This window comes from Nematolebias whitei, chromosome 20 (assembly GCF_014905685.2).
Source record: "Nematolebias whitei isolate Nwh7 chromosome 20, NemWhi1, whole genome shotgun sequence".
Taxonomy (NCBI): Eukaryota; Metazoa; Chordata; class Actinopteri; order Cyprinodontiformes; family Rivulidae; genus Nematolebias; species Nematolebias whitei.
This window is the reverse complement of record NC_056517.1, coordinates 39,033,045-39,053,878: the sequence shown is the minus strand read 5'-3', so window position 1 is coordinate 39,053,878 and position 20,834 is coordinate 39,033,045. Positions and strand designations below refer to the sequence as shown.

At 43.5% G+C, this 20,834-nt stretch overlaps 4 protein-coding genes and 1 non-coding gene across 6 annotated transcripts in view; 2 read left to right on the top strand and 3 right to left on the bottom strand.

The window, feature by feature from the left end:
• mtrr (5-methyltetrahydrofolate-homocysteine methyltransferase reductase) overlaps nt 1–8,230 on the bottom strand; it is a 32,585-nt gene extending 24,355 nt beyond the window's left edge. The window contains exons 1-9 of one of the 2 annotated variants that reach the window (XM_037694119.1): nt 8,177–8,230; nt 7,344–7,488; nt 7,093–7,246; nt 6,837–6,954; nt 6,310–6,757; nt 5,716–5,829; nt 5,466–5,622; nt 5,291–5,379; nt 2,433–2,613 (exon numbers count right to left, since the gene is read on the bottom strand). In XM_037694119.1, the coding sequence (XP_037550047.1) occupies nt 2,433–2,613; nt 5,291–5,379; nt 5,466–5,622; nt 5,716–5,829; nt 6,310–6,757; nt 6,837–6,954; nt 7,093–7,246; nt 7,344–7,487 (1,405 nt within the window). In that variant the 5' untranslated portion in view covers nt 7,488; nt 8,177–8,230. Of the gene's footprint in view, nt 1–2,432; nt 2,614–5,290; nt 5,380–5,465; nt 5,623–5,715; nt 5,830–6,309; nt 6,758–6,836; nt 6,955–7,092; nt 7,247–7,343; nt 7,489–7,897; nt 7,977–8,176 lie in introns of those variants that run through there. The other variant, XM_037694117.1, reaches the window with a different exon arrangement.
• A 240-nt stretch (nt 8,231–8,470) lies between these two features.
• On the top strand, nt 8,471–11,852 carry cct5 (chaperonin containing TCP1, subunit 5 (epsilon)). The gene is made up of 11 exons (XM_037694313.1): nt 8,471–8,705; nt 9,054–9,114; nt 9,213–9,377; nt 9,566–9,764; nt 9,998–10,190; nt 10,311–10,460; nt 10,549–10,668; nt 10,781–10,966; nt 11,048–11,185; nt 11,282–11,462; nt 11,588–11,852. The coding sequence occupies exons 1-11, from the start codon at nt 8,601–8,603 to the stop codon at nt 11,713–11,715; spliced, it is 1,626 nt and encodes a 541-aa protein (XP_037550241.1). The 5' UTR covers nt 8,471–8,600; the 3' UTR covers nt 11,716–11,852.
• A 51-nt stretch (nt 11,853–11,903) lies between these two features.
• On the bottom strand, nt 11,904–14,357 carry cmbl (carboxymethylenebutenolidase homolog (Pseudomonas)). The gene is made up of 6 exons (XM_037694312.1): nt 14,290–14,357; nt 13,080–13,294; nt 12,886–12,993; nt 12,643–12,785; nt 12,484–12,575; nt 11,904–12,393 (listed from the first exon to the last, which is right to left on the bottom strand). Exons 2-6 carry the CDS (start codon nt 13,292–13,294, stop codon nt 12,217–12,219), a joined length of 735 nt encoding a protein of 244 aa, XP_037550240.1. The 5' UTR covers nt 14,290–14,357; the 3' UTR covers nt 11,904–12,216.
• A 732-nt stretch (nt 14,358–15,089) lies between these two features.
• On the bottom strand, nt 15,090–15,163 carry trnat-agu. Its single transcript has one exon. It is a non-coding gene; the product is annotated as a tRNA-Thr (tRNA).
• A 298-nt stretch (nt 15,164–15,461) lies between these two features.
• Nucleotides 15,462–20,834, top strand: part of LOC119426666 (E3 ubiquitin-protein ligase MARCHF6) — a 12,273-nt gene continuing 6,900 nt past the window's right edge. Inside the window, exons 1-10 of the mRNA XM_037694245.1 lie at nt 15,462–15,782; nt 16,356–16,455; nt 17,343–17,416; nt 17,541–17,684; nt 18,791–18,863; nt 18,945–19,113; nt 19,240–19,426; nt 19,923–19,984; nt 20,086–20,118; nt 20,223–20,274. Of these exons, the coding sequence (XP_037550173.1) occupies nt 15,764–15,782; nt 16,356–16,455; nt 17,343–17,416; nt 17,541–17,684; nt 18,791–18,863; nt 18,945–19,113; nt 19,240–19,426; nt 19,923–19,984; nt 20,086–20,118; nt 20,223–20,274 (913 nt within the window). The 5' untranslated portion in view covers nt 15,462–15,763. The remainder of the gene's footprint in view (nt 15,783–16,355; nt 16,456–17,342; nt 17,417–17,540; nt 17,685–18,790; nt 18,864–18,944; nt 19,114–19,239; nt 19,427–19,922; nt 19,985–20,085; nt 20,119–20,222; nt 20,275–20,834) is intronic.

Below are 20,834 nucleotides of genomic sequence, written 5' to 3'. Positions count from 1 at the left end.
ATGGATGGATGGATGGATGGATGGATGGACGGACGGGTGGGCAGATGGATGGATGGATGGATGGATAGACGGGCGGGCGGGCAGATGGATGGATGGATGGACGGACGGACGGGCAGGCGGGCAGATGGATGGATGGATGGATGGAGCTAAACCAAGAGAGTGGAAAATCAATTTTTCATGTTTAAAAATGTTTTCAAACAAAAAGACGCCGTTTCTCCCAGAAGACTGACATCATATATTCCACATTTGAGCCAAGCTTCTCCTCCGGTGGAAACGCACACCTCTCCATCAGAAGTGTCTCGCAGACGTTAACACAATCCCGTGCACCTGCGTGGCGCTCCGGTTGATGCCTCTCTATCACAATGTGACAGCTCGAGTCTGAAGCGGAGCACAATCCATCCATCATCTCCCATCAGAGGCCCGGCGATACAGCAGGCAGTAAAAAGATGCCGCACCGACTTCTACAGCTCGTTTTTGTTCTGTCGCAGATTAAAGAATATACTGAAAATTAAAAGAGAACTTCTGTGTCCAGATCTCTATCATACATTCATACAAAGATCACTTTCAGGGCTCGCATCGATCACGCTGCACTAAAACATGATCTGATTTAGATCAAGACGAGAGAGAAAGAGCCTGAAAGTTTCATCCTCTGTAAGATTTATGGAGACTTTTGGCTGCGTATAAAATGAGGAAGGCTTTTAGCATTGCATATTAAAAATCATCTTTCTTGGAAAGGTTTGTATCATTTTTAAAAGTGAAAATGCAAATCTCAAACTATTTGAGTGGCTTTAACATTTGCAAGCTTGCGGTTTGTTAAAAGCAATGTTTTAACATTTTCAATGCAAATTTTGATATTAATAAAAGAGCAGAATACATCCCGTTTTCTCTGTGAACATAAGACGGAGGTAGACTGGGTCATAATATATTCACCTTACTTTACTCTGGCTTACATTGTCCCACATGTAACGATCAAGCTCAATGAATTATTCACATAAAAGAAGAAAACTGCACATTTTCCTCCGAGCCCTGCAGCAGCGTAAACTAAAAACGATGCTCGTGGAGAGCGCTCGTTTCTAAGGGGTCGTGACCCCAAACTTTATAACTGACAACTTGTAAAACAATGACTCGTAGCAGGAGAGATGGCTCCAGGAGGCAGCCATCTTTCTCAGTTTATACCAAGCCTGCGAAGGCTGCAGACATCTGGGCTCCTCGTTATTTACAGTTAGTGGCGCTCCGACCAGCGAACACCTCTCCTTCAGCGCTAATGAACCAAGCACAGACCAAAAAAAATGCAGCCGTGCACTTTAACGGAGACGCACTGAGTCAGGTTTGACCGTTAACCTCCGACCCTGCACATTTCGTCCTTGCAAAGCTCCGAGGCTCACCAGTAAACCGGCTAACAGCTGCTACCCTGCAGGGACTTCCACGCTACATTTTTCACGGGGGCACGACGGGACCGCTGCCCGAGTTCTGCATGCGTTCACCACTGGAGGAAAAAAGGTGCTGTGGTTGGCAAGCAGGCCTAAAATAACCGACATTGGTGCAGGCCACGAGCTGTGACGCAGCTGTTTTAGAGGACAAGTGGACTCGTGAAGCTGCAGCCAGCTCATTTCACTGTCCGCCAAGTTTCACTCCAAACCTATGAGGATCTCAGGTGACTGACCAGCCGGCTGTCTTAATGACATCAAACTAAATGTTAGCTCTCCGCCATGAGACGACTCCCAAAGGAGTAAAAAAAGTTTATTTTTTACTGGAAGGGAGAGCATAAATAAACACACAAATATGCTCTTGAAGCAACAATAAAGAAAAAGGACATAAAAGTCCTTTTGAGCAGCGTGGACTCACAAAGATGTGTGTTTAACGAGTTTAAATAAATGCTGTGGCAATAAAATTACCAGGACAGTGAGTGCAGAAAGATTATGAAGCTGCAGCGACACCTACTGGACATTCATTACTATGACTAACATTAAGAATTATGAAAAGAAGCATTGTTTTTTGTATAATTGTAACAGCAAAACTGTTTAAAAATGACCAAACTGGTGGGCAAAAAAAGTGTTAGTACAAACTAAATAAACAAATAATTTTAACTCCACTTGATTTGTTCATGTTTTTTAAGTTTTATAAATAGTTGTTCAGCAAAAGTCCCACACTGATGTCAATCATTGATGCATGGCTCCTTTCCGTTAAATATCTATATACAAAACAATATAAATACTTAACTAGAATATGCTTCATGTATAGTCACTGGATCGATAATATGTGTAGATGTTTGGATACACGGTGTGATGTAATGTACAAAACATTTAACATAAAATGTATTTTTATTAATTGTCTGATGTTTTTATTGTCTGTGAAGCCTGTATAATAAAGTGTGAAAGGAGGACAGGTTGAGCCGGGTTACTTGGTGTGTGTGAGCAAACAGCTGTTCTGACCTACGAGGAGGCTGAGAGGAGGCGAGCAGGACGGGAAGGCGGCGAGGAGCTCCACAACGCCGAGGCTTGGATCTCGTACGTGCAGGTTGTAGTCGGCAGCGCCTTGTTTGCTGCAGAGCTCCTGCAGTCTCCTCCTCTGCGCTCCATCTGCTGTGTGCTCCACCAGCGCTCGCAGAAAAGCCTTCGTAGACACATGAAAGTGACGTGAGCTCAATCGAAGCCGCTCTGAGCCTCCGTCAGCTCTCAGCTTCAAACTCACAACAACTGAACGTACTGACAGCAGAAATAAGAACCTTCATGATAAACTTTACACAAGTTAATCAAATATGATGCTGGAAACTGAAGAGGAAGACCCTGACTACAAATTAGTTATGTGTTACAGATGTTTCACATGCACATCTGCCACAACTAAACTAAAGTAAAGTTTAGACACAAAACATATTCAGTTTACAGCTCGTTGTCATTTCATTAGTTGCTTGTCCGACTGTTAGCCGTGCTTACAATGAGAAGACTACAGAACTGACGGAGACATGCTCAAATATTCCTCCTTAGGAAACTAAGAGTCATTTGACTTCATTCTCTTCCAGTGAATCAACTCGATACGGTAATCAGAGCATCCAAGTATTAGTCATGGCCAAGTGATCTAAATGTCGTCAGCGCTCATTATGTGCCGTGTGTGTGGTTAGAAGTTCTGCTGGAACAATGATCATCCTCTAGAACGCTCCGCGAGCGCAGAAGGTTCACTGCTACTTCACTTAAAGACTGAATTAATTAAGAGTCTGTCTTTCCTGGAAGGAATGCATGTCGCCCGCTACCTTCCAGGCCAGAGTTTAGAACTAAAGTTGTCTTGTTGTCAAACCGTGTCATGATGACGAGTCGGCTTTGAAAGCCATTTAGTTGCAGATAAAATAAAGTGCTGTGTGTTGTCATCATCGTATGTTTCTATACAATGAAAACACTAGTTCTCTGCGTTTAACCCATCACACCTGAGATGCACCCAGGTGGAGCAGTGGGCAGCTTTGTAGGTGCCCGGGAGCAATTAGGGATGGGCTATCTTGCTCAAGGACACCACAACATGTGGGCATGGCCGGAGTTGAACCTACAATTTTCTGGTCCCAAGTCAGCTGCCATACCTCACGTTTCTGCCACTTCCTGCCATAGTTTCCTGTTTCCATGTGTTTGCCTGTCACCCATCCTTCAGCTCAAGCCTGCTCCCTCTAAGCCACGCCTCCCTTGTTCCTCCACAGCAATCAGCGCTCATCAGCTTCACCTGTTCACCTGCCTTTAAGCTCCACGTCCACCAGTGACTGATTATTGAACTTTTCCAAGCAGCTGATGTCCAGCGTTCATGTCACAGCCTTGTTTGACTTCCTGGTTCTGACCTCTTGGTTTCCTCACCTTGCTTATCCCCCGCTTGATTTGGATCTCCCTCTCTGATCACAGTAACGACTTTACTCTTCCTCACCTCGACTCTTCCTCGTGCCTTGTACTCTGGATCTGGATAAGGTTTTCTGACCACCTGTGTATGACCTCGGACTGCTCTGCTGGACCTTGTTCCTGGATTTGCCCAAACGTCTCACGCTGCACAGTTCTCCTGCTCTGCTGCAGCTGGTGACCTCATCGGATCCACCTGTCAGTCTGCTCTCTGCCTGACTGAAGGTTAGTGACTGCCTTTTTGTTCTCCAAAGAACATTCAAAGTCCAGCCTCTAACTCTCGTCTCTGTAGAACCGAGAGGTCCACCGACCCAGACCTCCACCAAAGATGGAGCGGGGGGGGGAGTGGATCGGTGCATCCCTACCCTCACGTTGCCTAGAACCAGCCCTGTACGATGTTCCTACTTCCTTCACTGCAGATGACAGCAGGTGCAGAGACACACTCAGCCGGTTGCTGATTCATCTGAGATTAACTTTTGGTGGACGTGCGTGGTTGGTGATCAGCTGATCCATCTGAAGCTTAAAAGGATTTTTTTTTTTTTTTTTTTTTTACCTCTACCGGCCAGTCGGACCTGCCTCAAAGTAGATTAACACATTATTCGTAAAACCGCATCAAAGAAGCCCGAGCCCACATGAGCAATTATTGCTCAATGTACCAGCACATTTTAAAAATGTATAGATTGTGCTGGCATATTGTTGAATGAGCAACCTGAGGTTGACTCTCACCAAGGAGCTGGAGGAGCTGGTTTACAGCTGCTGACCCTCAGCTGGAGGCCGACCACTCTCTCCTCAACCACAACTAGTCCTACATCTATTTCCAGGTCATTCAGATCTTTCCCAACAATCCTGAAAGCAACTGAGTTGAGTGTATGGTTACAGTTTAAACTGATGTTACACACTTCCTAATTAAATGCAACAATAAAGGAAGGAGTTCAGTTTAACATTGGCCATGTTGCAGCAGCAGAACGAGCTGAAACCAGTTCAGACCACAGCTCCACCTAAAGCTCAGGACTGCCACCATTTGACATCCTCCCACATCAAATGTGACTTTAATTCCACACCGCCACGGGGGAGCAGCAAGGTTTAATGAATATTTGAGCCTGGACTTGGTAAATCTACTCATTCCTTGCACTTACCCAGCCAACCTCTGAACCTTTGTAAATCTTCTGAGCCTCGACATCGGCCCACGATTCTAAAGGACCGGTGGGCTTCTTTGAAGAATATCGATGCTGAAACGACTAAATTTAATTACACTTCCACATAAATAATGATACAGGTTCCTCCAGCTTTGACAAACGAGTCGGTGCTTTGAAGGGAAAAAAGACGCTCTTCCTTTTTTATGATAAAACTTCAAGCAGGATGTCTCATTACAAAGTCTGGCTTTTGTTGGGCACAGAGGACGAGCTAGATTTGGACTTCAGTACCTTTTTAGGCACGCTTCTGATCTCTAGGCACCATGTCAGCAGGGACAGCAGGGAAACGTTCGGAGGGATGTGGGACGGCAACTGGGCGCCTTTCAGAAACAACAACAAATTATCAGACGTGAGTTTTCTAAACAGCTGAATGTGAAAACACATGATCCATAAGACTTGAGCTTGCCTTTTTTCTTTGTGTCCTTCCTCAGAGTGATCAGAACACGATGGTTCTTTTGGTCCTGAAGGCCCAGTCTGCAGAGCATCTCGTCCACCTCTTCAGCCCTGTTTGGGCAGAAAACATCAAAAGAATCCCCGGGCTGATAGCTCATCGTCGGATGAGCCTGGAGATGAAAGAGCAATGCCAGAAAATCAATTTGTGATTAAGACTTGTGTTCTTGTAATCACAATAATGATGATGATTCTGTGAAGCTCACAGAGATGTCCAGCTCCACTAGAAGAGCTGTCCTGACCGAGTCTCCTCTGCTCAGCTGAACTGCCCTGGATACAGGTACCTCATGAAAAGTCTCTTGGTTTAATGGCCCCATAGTCTGGAAAAACATTTGAGATGAGAAGTGTTGTGGGAAATAAAATGATTCACAATCGGGTGTAGGTTTCATCAAAGCTGTGGAGAACAGCCAAACTCAGAGTCAAAGCATCACAAGTACAGAACTTAATGTCTTTTCCTGTTCCTGACCCGTTCTGGCTTCCTGGAATGAAACTGTGTTTTGTAGAAAACCCTTTGGGCCTCTTCACCTTTCAGAACTGAACCCAGACGGCGGAAAAGAAAACATTTTCCAGGTTTCTTACGAGGACGTAATAAGAATCTAACCAGCAGTCCACTGACCCTAGATTCACTGAGTTATACCAAATAACATGGTAACATCAGTCAGAGACCTTAAACAAAAGGATTATAAAGGTTCTTAATATGGTAGAACAATACTGAATGTACCAGGAAGCAGATCAGTAGAGAATATATTTCCATCACAAAGTAAAGTTCAGTGGATTTTTTAAGCTGCAACGTTCATCACCTGTTCCACAGAGTCCACGTCCTGAACGAAAACGTCTAAATAAGGAGGAGGTAGAGCAGGAACATGAAGGGAGGACTCGGACAGTGGCGGCAGGGAGACCGTCAGTGAAGCTGCCAGTTCGTCATTACAGATCTGAGTTTTTGGTGCAGCGCCGCCGGTGAATCTGGATTCCAAGCCAGCACTCCCCGATAAAGAAGCTGGTCTGAGGTCAAGAACGGCTGGAGGAGACGCATATTTAGAGTCTGAGCTTAGAGACGGTTTGACTGGCTCACAGTTCTGCTGATCTGTGATGCTTAAAGCGTTTAGCTGGACGTCTGGTGTGGACAAATCAGGAATGTCTGTGGCTGAATTTTCTTCATTCTCCTTCAAAAGAGAAGCCATTTTAGATAAAACCTCTTTGATGGCACTCCACAGTCCTTCAAGCCAAGGGTCGACAACCACCTCCAGCCTAAAGCCATCAAGAAGATATAATGAGCAGCGGAAACAAAAGTAACAGAGTTCTGTAATAAGATCACGACAGAACTTACCCTAAACCGTCATCTGCATATCCTGTCGGATAAAACTGTTTAGCTCCGAGTTCCTGAAGACGACGTTCAATTGTCTTCCCGCAGTTGCAGAAATTTGCATAATTTGTGTCTCCTAAAGCTGAGGCAGAGCAAACACAGATGATTCTCCAGGAACAGAGGTTTGCATTGTAATGAATTACAACAATGTGTTTTGCAAATGTAAGCTCCCAGACTGACAGACAAACAGACTACCTCTGACTCCCATAAAAGAATTTACCTAAAAGTGCATAGCAAAGGTGTTTATAGTGGTCAGGGGAAAGGGTCTTCTTCTTGATGCATCTTACAAATTGCAGAGTATTGTCTGGTGGTTCTCCATCTCCAGTGGTGGACACAACAAAGACCACCGGGGCGTTCTCTCTCTCCAAATTGTACTGGAACCAGTGACAAGGTGACAAGATGCTGTAACTGATGTGTAAGAGTCAATACAGAAGAATAGCTCTGTTACAACGTCTAATAATTGGCATGTACCTTGTCGTTCTGGTTCAAGCAGATCAGATCAGCAGCCAGTCCGTGTTCCTCAGCCTCTTCAGCTATGCCCTCAGCTATGGACTGAGCTTGACCTTTCTGAGACCCATATAGCACCAGAAACCGCGGCTTTACTTCACAAGGCATGCTGGAAAAGTCAGAAACAATGCTGTTTCTTAACACACACATGAGTTATAGTTGATTATTACTGCAGTGTTAAAGTACGAGCGCATCATGTCATCATTTTTATTTGGTTTTCCTGTATATACACTAACTTTTATGCAGGCTTGCTGGTAAACAGGTTAACATAGGCAAATACATAACACCAGGCAATTAAAAAAGCTAGTGAAACATGTGTTATTGGTTTAAGAAGACATCATCTGCCTTTGTTTACCAACATTACATTAAATGTGCTACTACTAGTTACTTATTGGTTTACAAGTATTTTGTCTAACAAGGTGTATAAATTGACATAATTGCCGCTAAAGTGTGACAGAGATAAATTTCAGTCAGTCGAATTAGTCAGCAAGCTGTGTGTTAAAAGTTTTTAATCTTACCAACTACTGGGAGTGAGACAGGCTGCTGCCAAAGAAGCACGGCGCTCTGAACGCCACCATAACAGAAATACCCGGATGTTGCGTCAAAAGTTGACGTTAGTCACTGTAAGAGCGCACGTGCATTTGAGCTAATGTTCGAACAGAAAGCTAATAGCAGTCCGGTTCTGCTGCTAACTTGACTCATGTCGTGCGAACAGTACCTTGTTTATACGTATTAAACTGTGACTTCAGTTAAAATAAACAAATGTATGCAATAAAGAAATGGGGGAGCATTTCTACCTGTACGAAACTGCTGTAAAGCCTCACGTCAACAATTTTTTTATCACCATCTGGGGTTAGGTTTTACTGAACTCTCGCGAGATCAAACTGAACTCTTGCGAGATCAGAACGAACCAAGTCTCGAAATCACATTTCAGTTATACGCTTTAAGTTGTGCTTTATGATAAGGCTGTAATTGTACGAAACCACGTCGAATCAAATTTTCGTTTGATTAAACGTATTAAAGTTATATAAATATGTTTTCTACCGTCCAACGGGGCACGGGTAGCCGCATTTGGTTGCGCCCTCCCCGCCCGTGGAGCCTTCCAGAAGTCGCCGGCAGACCCGTGCGACTTGCAGCTTAGCCACACTCCAGATTTTCATCATTTAAAGCCTTTATTCTCTTCATTCAACTCTTATTGCGAGTCCAAATTCTTCATTCAACATGTCCAGTTTGGGCACTTTGGCTTTTGATGAATATGGGAGGCCGTTCATCATCATCAAGGACCAGGACAGGAAGACGCGTCTGTCGGGCATTGATGCTCTGAAGGTACAATGGACTAGCTAGCGGAACTGCGGCGGCATGGTTTAACAAGTTATTAATTTGCTGTTAATCACTTGAGTAGGAAGTGGAGTCCATACATACATCTATAAAGTCTTCTCTTGTAAGCGCTAACTGTGTACAAGCAGCAGATTAGCATTAGCCATTTAAGCTACTCATGCTAACACGGAGGCCCATGTGCTCCCAGTGCGTTCAGCCAGTGGGTGTAGCTGGGAGCACCGTTCCCTAAATGGTCATTGGTGATTTGCATCAATCACCTCTACAGGAACATCACGGATAACTAGGTATTAATGGTGAGGACAAACAATGACAATATGTGCTGTTCTGTATTTACAGTCCCACATCATGGCAGCCAAGGCTGTGGCTTCAACATTGAGAACATCTTTGGGTCCAAATGGTGAGTATGAACCAAACCTGTTATTTGAGTTATTATTTGACTAGGACATTCTCATTACTGTGAATTTTAACATTTCGCATTGCTGTGTTTTATATTAGGTCTTGACAAGATGATGGTTGACAGGGATGGAGAGGTAACTGTCACTAACGATGGAGCCACTATTCTCAGCATGATGGACGTGGACCATCAAATTGCCAAGCTTATGGTGGAGCTATCGAAGTCCCAAGACGATGAGATTGGTGATGGAACCACTGGAGTTGTTGGTAATTTCTGCATTTTAACTAATGTAAACAATCATGGGATATTCTTATTTATTTAAGTTCAAGTGTTTTAAATAAAATGGATTTTTTTTTAATATATTACTTAAAATACTCCTGCCATGCTTCACATTGTCAGGTTTGTTGCGGCTCCTATTCCAAGTCATTGTTTTCTTTTTCTTCTGCCTCCTTAGTGCTGGCTGGAGCGCTGCTTGAACAGGCCGAGCAGCTGCTGGACCGTGGAATCCACCCCATCAGGATCTCCGATGGTTATGATCAAGCTGCTCGCGTGGCCATAGAGCAGCTGGACAAGATAGGAGAAACTTTCCCCTGTGATCCCAACAACACCGAACCACTCATTCAGACAGCTATGACAACTCTAGGGTCCAAAGTGTAAGCCGTCGCAGCTTTCATGCACTGCTGATTCCATGCATTTAACAATAACTGTCAAATGTATTTTCACTTTTTAAATACATCGACATGCACACATTTGACTATGCTGGTGTTTAAGGGAGAACTATTTAACTTAATAGTGAAAACAAATGCTCGGCATTAAGATTTATATGTCTTTTAGCACTCAGGCTTTGGTGGGACATTCTAAAACCTCTTAAAATTACATTTTCTAGTATCAACCGGTGCCACAGACAGATGGCAGAGATTGCAGTGAATGCCATCCTCACTGTGGCTGACATGGAAAGGAAGGATGTAGACTTTGAGCTCATCAAGGTGGAGGGCAAAGTGGGAGGAAAGTTGGAGGACACACAGCTCATCAAGGGAGTCATAGTGGACAAGGAGTTCAGCCATCCTCAGATGCCCAAGGTATGAATACCTTTTAAAAATGTTGCTTTAACATATTAAGTATTGCTTTAACATGTGTAAGGTAAATGTTAATGCAAGTTTACCATACCTGGGCTAACCACTTCTGTTTGTTTTAATCAGGTTCTCAAAGATGCTAAAATTGCTATTCTGACCTGCCCGTTTGAGCCCCCTAAACCCAAGACCAAGCATAAGTTGGATGTGACCTCAGTGGAGGACTACAAAGCTCTTCAGAAATACGAAAAAGACAAGTTTGAGGAGATGATCCAGCAGGTTATTGCTCACTTTACCAATGTTTTGGACACAAAGGCATTCTTGTTGGTTCATGTAGTGAAAATAAAACATTGCATTTTAATTTAAGGTCAAAAGCACGGGGGCTAACTTGGCCATCTGCCAGTGGGGCTTTGATGATGAGGCAAACCACCTGCTGCTGCAACGGGAGCTGCCTGCCATTCGCTGGGTTGGAGGGCCAGAGATTGAGGTACGAGAAGTTCTAGCATGCGGTTGGCCCTTTGGATGCGTCTTCATCACTTCGTATTGAAAAAGGGTAAAGTAGTGTGGTTATACTTAATTTGATGTAATGTTTCCTGCAGCTGATCGCGATAGCCACAGGAGGCCGCATTGTGCCGAGGTTCTGCGAGCTCACAACAGAGAAGCTCGGCACGGCTGGTTTGGTGAAGGAGATCTCATTTGGCACAACCAAGGACCGTATGCTGGTTATTCAGGAGTGCAAAAACTCCAGAGCTGTAACCATTTTCATCCGTGGGGGTAACAAAATGGTAAATTTTTAACAATCCCAGTGAAACCACTCGTTCACGTTGGCGCACGTCTATTTAGTCAGTCCTTTGTGTCTTCGTCAGATCATCGAGGAGGCCAAACGCGCTCTCCATGATGCTCTGTGTGTAATTCGTAATTTGGTCAGAGACAACCGTGTTGTGTACGGAGGCGGAGCTTCAGAGATTGCGTGCGCTCTTGCTGTGAACCAGGCTGCAGATAAGGTGAGGAACTTTAGAAACCCTTTAGTGCAGCACAAAACCTTTGGATTTATATAAAGTTTGTGTGAAGTGCTCAGATCCGTGTTCTGTTTTTGTCAGTGTCCGTCTTTGGAGCAGTACGCCATGAGGCTGTTTGCTGACGCTCTGGAAGTCATTCCCATGGCGCTGGCTGAGAACAGCGGGCTGAACCCCATCCAGACCATGACAGAGGTCCGAGCCAGACAAGTCAAAGAGAACAACCCCTTCCTTGGCATCGACTGTCTCCAGAAAAACACAAATGGTAAAAAAAAAAAAGGCTTTTCTTCAATGCTTTAAACTCCGATGTGTCAACATGACCAAATGCAACAAATCAACCTTTGTGTTCAAGACATGATGAATTCTGAGGCTTCGTTTGCTCCTGTACAGACATGAAGCAGCAGCATGTGATCGAGACCCTGATTGGCAAGAAACAGCAGATTCTACTGGCTACTCAGGTGGTCAAAATGATCTTGAAGATAGACGACATCCGAAACCCTGGAGAGGTCGAGGACTAAAGGCCCGCTGTTGAAGAGCAGCAGCCCAGCTGCTCCACGCCCGAACCCCAAACCTCACTGCTTAGTGCTATTTATCATTTGATACAGAAATGTTCTGTTAGTGGCCAAGTCATCAATAAAATGTTGGTCTGTTGAAATGTCTACACCTTCATTTTATTGTATTAAATGCAGAACGTGTTCAGTTTTTAGTCCACATCAGATTTATTCACATGTTGGCAAAGGTAGACCATTATTACTGTCAATCAGTTCAAGATGGCCGTTCAGCTCATTGATCTTAGCCTGCAAAAAAAACGGCTCAGGATTTTACAGACACTGAGCTAAAACGTGGTTTGGTGGTCGTTGACAGGACAGAAACTACACTGAAACGTTTCTAATCACTTGTCTAAAAACCTCAAGTGTTAACTGGAATTAACAATATAACTTGACACGGTCTCCAAAGCACCTTTTCATTAACGATGATGGATAGAGTTTGCTCAGCAGCGTCGGCAGACACGAGCTGTTTCACATGTACTTGTTGAGCCAGTTGAGCATGTCTGTTCTGGCCTCCTGGATCTGGGGCTCGTCGGCGGCGTTCATGTCCTCCCTCTTGCGGTGCACGAAGCCGTGAGTCTGTCCTGGAAATGTTTTCACCTGGAAGTCCACGGTGCACTTCTTCAGGTTTTCTTCCAGGGCACGGACCTAAAAACCGCAGCATGAATGTATTTTTCGGTACAAACGTATCAAAGTTGCATCAAAGCTACCGTGTGTCAATCACAGCGGCGCGCTAACCTGGTCCAGAGGGATCACGCTATCGTTTTCTGCGAAGATGAACAGCGTCGGGCTCTTCAGCTCATATCTGTCCTCTCCTTCACGGACTATTCCTGCACAAATAAACTTGATTAGAAACTTCAACAGTTCGCTGCATGTTGTGCTGTTAGAATGGCGTACCGTAAACGGACACTCCAGCCTTGAGTTCTGGGTACTGCAGGGCCAGGTGGTGTGTGGCGACGCCTCCCCAGCAAAACCCCACGGCTCCGATGCGTTTGGCCCCACACGTCTCCTTAAGGAACTTGAGCGCAGCGTCAACCTCCCTGAAATGGATTGTCGTGAGCATTTGTTCAAGTCGCATGAGATTTAAGGCAGAAATGGAGTTGCATCATGGTAGGACTTGACAGAAAGTGCTGTTTCTACTTGTTGATGTTTGTTGGTTTCTTGTCTTTGAGCCAGTCTTGAAACGTTGACCAGTCGTTGGTTGGACTCCACGCTGCCTCCCCAACAAAGAAATCTGGGCACACGGCCCTGCTCGGATCAAAACAGGAAAAAACAACAAATCGCTGAGTCGTGTTATCGGTTAGTGTTTTCATAAAGGGTTGAGCTTTACATACGTGTATCCATGAGCAGCCAGCATGTCGGCCATGTAGCGAGTGTTGTTAAGCTCCCAACCAAAGATGTCGTGAATGACGACGACGGCCTTGTCTGACGCACCCGAGGGTTTTACTACGTACGCTTTGACGTGCTCGATTTGGACCTCCTGGCCGAGCCCTCCGTAGTCGGACCGATCACCGATGTCACAGGGGCAGGGGTTGGCTTCGTTTGCCATCTGAAAACATGAAAATACTTCGTTTTGAAGGCGACTTGCACAGTATTTGTTACATAAAGTTTCTGAAATCCTGAAAATATGATGATGCAATTACAAATCTAGTACTACGACTGATTATTTCTTAACTGAGACTAATTACACTCTGAGTGATTTAAACAAATTATAACGGTTTCATCTAAACCACCATATATTCTGCTGACGTGGCCTCTGCTGGCATCACTCATCATTTACTGTTTAAACCGTACCGTGTGCCCTCATGACAACATCTTGTGTGTGACAGTACACGCATGTCAACATGACACGCTGGACAAAAGATCAAATCTGGCAATAAATCTGCAAAGTTTGGCTTATTTGCGTGAAAAGTTAAAGACTTGCACAACAGAATGACAATGACTTTTATGTCAATTCTTTTGTGTGTCATTAATTCATGATGCAAGGTACACAGTTAGATTTTTTAAGTGTTTTTAAGGGTGGTCCTGAGGTAAAAAAAACAAAAAGGTAGATTACAGAAGGAGAAAAAGTGGAATTGGACAAAGCAGGACCCACATCAGAGACGAAACAAAAAGAGTAACCCTGGATAAAATAGCTTTTATTTGTTTTTTACAAACATTTTATATGTAAGAGAAAGCAGAAATATTTAGTGAAGTTTAAAATAAAATGCGCATTTCATTCATTCTATACAGTAAAAAAATAAAAAAGTTTTTTTAGATGATTATCACATCATATGAGTAATGCACATTTACAGTTTATGACTTTTATACCTGTTAAAAAGTCTCTTAAAGGAAATATGACGCCAATTTTTCACTTAGCGTGATTTAATGATTATTACGACTGCACAGCTTGAAACAGTGTTGCGCAATATAACGAAAGGAAAAGTGCAAAGTAGCTCTAAAACTTTTAATCTATAAGGTTTTTTAACAAAAATGCAAAATTGACCAACACTGCATGTGTGCTTCACAAAAAGCGTAAATAAGTAAATCATATGCATTACTTACCGTTCCTTTTTCCTGCAGAGACTCGAGCGAAACTCCACTAAACAGAATAAATGCTGGGTCACGTGACTGACGTCATCCAGCCAAGACGTTCCAGCTGAGACTTCAAAATAAAAGCAATTTCAATTCAGTTTATTTATAAAAATAAAGCTCCAAAGTCACAGCAGAAGTCGTCTCAGGGCACTGAACAGAAACATTCATCTATAAAAATAATAATTTAACATTATTTATCTGAGGAGCAGCTTTGAGTTTAACTCTCATCTTGAACAAGCATGAAGGCGACAGTGGAAAGAAAAACTCCCTCATGAGGAAGAAACCTTTAGCAGAACCATCTGCTTCGACAGGCTGGGTTCGGTAGGAACAGATACACAATGGCAGGTCAAGAATCTCATGTTAACATAGAAATAGTATCAAATGCTGTACTGTATTTGTTTATTTTACAAGGACCACAAAGGTACGTGTTCTAAAACTACAATTAACATTTACGTCCCTACTTACGCTTTGCAGCTTCATTCATTTCATGTCCCAAAGTAGATACTGTAATGCAAAATGTGTTTAACATTATTATCAGCTTTTTTTGAACTCGGCTGAATCCGCATCAGGTTTTTTTACTGACTCAACAAAAAACTCAACATCCAAGTCGAACATGTGTTTCGTGAACTGTGATTTTATACATTATCTTTGAAGTACTGACCAAAACTCGCACCAATGAACTGTGTTTGAGTTGTATATTTTTAATGTAAAGCCTGAAATTAGTCTGTAAAATAATTGTTTTATAGTTTTTAAGCATACTAGGTGAGAAAAGGCACCGCTGGGATTCGAACCCAGGATCTCCTGTTTACTAGACAGGCGCTTTAACCAACTAAGCCACGGCGCCGTTGTGACGACACACCCTGGCATTAACTTATATCCATGTTATTAATCCGTCTTTATATTGTTAGAGTTTATTACGCGGGGTAGATAATGATGAACTGAAATAAACCTAATAATTGTCTTTATAATTGTTATGTTAGATAAAAAAATATTTTATTACTGAAGAATCAACTAGCATTAAATTCACTTGTCTGTTGCTATGGCTCCGTAAAAATGACCCACTGCCGTAAAACAGATCCGCTGCTGCAAACTAAAACCGTCATATTGACGTGTCTGCGCATGCGTCAGTCGGTTTAGCTTCTTGCCTGTTATCGTTCAGGGTTAAGCTCTCGTCTTAGCAACACACGCCTCCAAAGTGTTGTTGGACATCAAAATATACAGCAAAATAGAAACATATTGTGTTTCATCGAAGACGAACTGGATGTTAAAAGATACAAGGAAGGCTTCGGTGTTTAATCTGACGGGAAACCATTTTGATTGCCAATGCTGCAAAGGGTTACTACTGTCGCTAGCTTAACTTAGCTAGCTAAACAAAGTAGGCTGTGTCGTGGATGGGTTCACTGTTCTCCTGAAGAGAAAGTAGCCGGCGTTTAAAGCCAAAAACATGGATACCGTCGAGGAAGGTAAGCTTTATCATTGTGTGAGATAAATCAGGAAAGCACGAAGTGACATAGACGTCTTTGTTATGTATATTTGTGAAGCTGAGAGCATGGAAAGGACCAGAAGATAATGATGTCAATACTACATGTTGTAAAGTAATCAAATACACTTCCCTGAAAGGTGTATCAAAGTGCAGTTTAAGGTTCTTCAGATAAACATCCCCGTGTTATCTGAGTTTATTGTTCAATGTATTTACATTTTGTGAGGGAAATGTCACCTCCTGACCTTTGACCTCTTTGTTTGCTGTTTATGTGATGGATTTTGTGATGGATAATATAACAAGTTTGTATTTTCACACAACTGCCTTGTAAAATGCATTGCTGAAATGGTCTTAGTCTAGAATGCTGCTTTGATAATACAGTCATCAAAAGATTCAAATTACTGTTTTGTCTGCGTACAAAACAATTTTTAAGACAAACCTATTCAGTTTATTTTATATAGCGCCAAGTCACAACAGAAGTCAGGTCACTGAACAAACATGAACTTTATGTGTTTATTAACCCGTTACATGTCCGTGTTTGTCATTGTGTGATTAGCGGATATTTGTCGTGTGTGTCGCTCTGAGGGGACCCAAGAGAAACCCCTGTACCACCCGTGTGTGTGCACTGGCAGCATCAAGTTTATCCACCAGGAATGGTGAGTTTTTTACTGCTGTTGTTACCTTGAAAGATTTTGTCTTTCTGTCCTCCTTACTAAAGCTTACCGTTTTTCTCTGAGTAGGTAAATACATCACGTGTAATCAGACCACTGAGCCTATTGTGAATAATAAATCACAATTAGTTCTGTTAGCATGTACCAAGCTTTCTCCTTTCCCTAGAGTTTCCATCCATCCATTATCTTTACCTGCTTCTTCCTTTTCGGGTTGTGGGGGACACCCTGGACAGGTCTCCAGTCCATCACAGGGACACATAGAGACAAACGAGACAAACAACCATTCACTGTCTCACTCACATCTAGGGACAATTCAGAGTTACCAATCAGCCTAACATGCATGTTTTTGATGTGTGGGAGAAAACCCACGCAGCACGGAGAGAATATGCAAAATCCACCCAGATAGGCTCCCAGACTGGGATTCGATCCGACGACCTTCTCGCTGTGAGGCTACAGCTCTACCAACTGCGCCACCGTGCCACCACCCTTAGAGTTTTGAACTTGGTAAAAAACTAAACGGTGCAACACTCCTCTCCACAGTGTTACAGCGTCATCATGGGCGTCTCAAACTTATTTAAATTTTGTCGTCAGCGTCTCCAACCCTTCACAACAGAGTTGTTTCATTTTAACACCTGTATGGGAACTCTCCTCTGACAGAAAACATTCCAGGCAAATGTTTAAAAAACATGCTTATAATAAATAATAACCTTTTGAGAAAATACTTAGAAATAGTTTTTTCTCTCTGTCTCTTTGAGATTATTTATTCTGTATGAACTGGATGATCCTTTACCTCAATATGATCATGTGTACACAAAAACAGAAATATGCGTTAAACTGTATTTTAGTTAAGCATTTTAATTTTCTCCTTACAGTTTGGTCCAATGGCTGAAGCACAGCAGGAAGGAATACTGTGAATTATGCAAGCACAGATTTGCTTTCACACCAAGTGAGTCCATTCACTTTGTTCTGTTTTGACCCTTTTTGTTGATGCACAAATTTGAAACATATTTCCTGTAAAAAAAAAAAAAAGGTATTTCTGAAAATATTCTTATTTTATTGTCTTTGTTCAGTTTACTCTCCAGATATGCCCTCACGTCTGCCCATTCAGGACATCTGTGCCGGCCTGCTGACCAGTGTGGGCACGGCCATCCGCTACTGGTTCCATTACACACTGGTTGCCTTTGCGTGGCTCGGGGTGGTTCCCCTCACTGCATGTAAGTAGGCACCACAAACAGTGGTTTCTTTTTTTCTTCAACAATTTGATGGTTAACCTAATAAGAATGGTTAAAATAAACACATGGAAATGTAAAAGAATCCATGGTTCTAAAGTGGTGCATTAAAGCACATATGTCGTTCTCAAGGCCCGCGGGCCGGCTCTGACCTGCCACGTCATATTATAGCCCCTTTTCCACAGCTCCTCTTCAGCACGACTCAGTTCGGTACGCTTCCGAGCCCTTTTCCACGAGCACTGTTTCGTGGAACCGCTACCTTTTTTGGTCCCTTCTCCTCTGTGGGACCAAGCGAGCCGTCACCAAAACGTGACGTCAGAACGCGGTCGGTCACTGACTGGTCAGGGGGTCGAGTCACTGGAGGGGTTTGAGAATTGTTCTAAATCCTCGATCCGCCATTCGCAATTACCGGTGTTCGAACTCGAGGAGCGGCTGGACCTATTTTTAAGCTTTTAAAAACAATAATGACAACATCGTGTTCTAATGCAAGCAGTTTTTTTTGTGCTTGGTGGCCAATGACAAAATTCAGAGCGAGCTAGATGGAGCTCCGCCCGTCTCCCCGGTCCTCTCCACTGGAGCTTCAGAGCCCCCTCAGGCCATGCAGGGCGTCGTCTCCCCGGCTCCACCGGTCACCGTGGAAGATCCTCCGTGCTGCCGGCTCGGGCTGTGGATCCCGGCCTTGCGGGCTCAGATCTCCGCTGGTCACCACGGTGGATCGTACGAGCTTCTGACTCGCAGAAGGCCGGACCCCGGCCTCGAGTGATCGTGACGGCCGAACCCCGATTCCGGCAGACGGGCGGACCGGGACATTTTATGCTGGTTGCAGCATTTTAGGGGTGAAAATTAGAAGTTTATATCGGCACATAATGGACCTGATATGTCCTGTATGTGTGTATCGGCCTAAAATATCAGCCCCTACTGATACATTGGTACATTGGTCAGGCTCTAGTATTGATACATTTAATAATCAAGCAGCAGTGACAGAAGCTTCACATATCACCTAATCAAATCGTGTAGTGTTTTAAACATATATTTAAATATAAATGATTATTTTACAGCATCAACGCATTAACCTGGTCGCTCTTTTCCAGGTCGCATCTACAAGTGTCTTTTTACGGGCTCCGTGAGCTCTCTGTTGACGCTGCCGTTGGACATGCTCTCCACGTAAGCAGAACCCGTGTCCTCCAGTTTTCTGCAGGTGTTTCCGTCCGTGTGTTTAAAACGGTTTCTGCTGTGCTCGTGCAGAGACAACCTCCTCGCAGACTGTCTGCAGGGCTGCTTTGTTGTCACCTGCACTCTGTGTGCGTTCATCAGTCTGGTGTGGCTCAGAGAACAGATCGTCCATGGCGGCGCCCCCCAGTGGTTGGAGCAGCAGCAACCAGCAGCTCCCAACGGAGCTGGACAAGCCAATGAGGTGCGCAGCCTGGCCGATAAAACAAGCAGGCCACGTTACAAACTGTTTTATAGTGTTTGTTGAAGAATGTGTTGTATTAAAAGTATGTTTATTTACACACACTCATTTATCTCCTCTCCCTATCAGGCACAAGCTGCAGGTCAGGGAGCAGCAGATGAGCCCCCTGCAGCCCAACCGGCCCCCGCTGACCCTCCTGCTCAGAACGAGGCAGAGCCCGAACCCCCCGATGCTCCCCCAGACCAGGCTGACGACCCGGCGTTGGAAGAGGAAGGAGCGGCTGCTGAAGATGCAGACCCCAACAACGGAGCACAAGGTGGCCGTCTTCTCTTTAGAATTCATTTAAATATTTCAGTTCCTTTATTCCTGTTGGATGTAAGTCAGACTAGTGTCCTTCATTCAGTCATTAAACTCTGAAGCAGCAGATTATTTCTGTGAGAGCTTATAGTTTCCACAGCGGCCGTCTGTTGAGGAAACCACTGATGTGAACAGTTCAACTCCGTTTTCTCTTTCGGTGCTGAAGGCAGGAACAGAAGGCTCGTTAATAAAGTTTTACTGTTTTTAATTAATCCACACAGCTGTGGCTTGTCTTTGTAAACGGCACTCATCCCAGAACCACAATAATTTATTATTGTTTAAAACTTAATTTAGGTTCAGAGAGTTTTATTACAAACGCCTGAAAGGTTTCAATCGTTGTGGTTTAAATTACTTTTGACTGTCGTGGTTTTTAGGGTTTTTAAAAAAATTTAAATATTTTTCAAGTTGCAGATGCAAATTTAATGTATTTTTTAAATTTGGATTTGTTGCTGTAGATGACATGAACTGGAACGCGCTGGAGTGGGACCGAGCAGCAGAGGAGCTCACCTGGGAGCGGGTAATACGGCTTGAACTTATTCTGCATCGTTGTTGCAGCGCAGTGCACGTGACGTGTTACAGTTGTGCACAGTTTAACAAGTGTTTCATTTTCCTTCTCAGATGCTTGGTCTGGATGGCTCTCTGGTGTTCCTGGTAAGTCTTAGTTTGTGCACGACTGCTCTTCTCACTAAAGATGTTAGTTGAGCATCAAACACTCAGTTTTGACGTCTGAGTGATGTAAATCTGATGATTTCCAGGAGCACGTGTTTTGGGTGGTGTCTCTGAACACGCTCTTCATTCTGGTCTTCGGTGAGTACATTCAAACACTTATTTGCAGCGTGGTAAACTGCAGCACATTTACGTGAATGTTGTCGCATCGATAACAGATTTAACTCTATTAGCTGTTTGTTAATTACACATTTAACTATTATCTGTTTGTTAATTAAACATTTAACTATTATCTGTTTGTTAATTAAACATTAAACTACAAACCGGATTCCAAAAAAGTTGGGACACTAAACAAATTGTGAATAAAAACTGAATGCAATGATGTGGACGTGCCAACATCTAATATTTTATTCAGAATAGAACACAAATCACAGATCAAAAGTTTAAACTGAGAATGTTTCATTTTAAGGGAAAAAACTGTTGTTTCCAAATTTCATGGCGTCAACAAATCCCAAAAAAGTTGGGACAAGTCCATTTTTCCCACTGTGTGGCATCCCCCCTTCTTCTTACAACACTCAACAGACGTCTGGGGACAGAGGAGACCAGTTTCTCCAGTTTAGAAATAGGAATGCTCTCCCATTCATGTCTAATACGGCCTCTAACTGTTCAATCATCTTGGGCCTTCTTTGTCGCACCTTCCT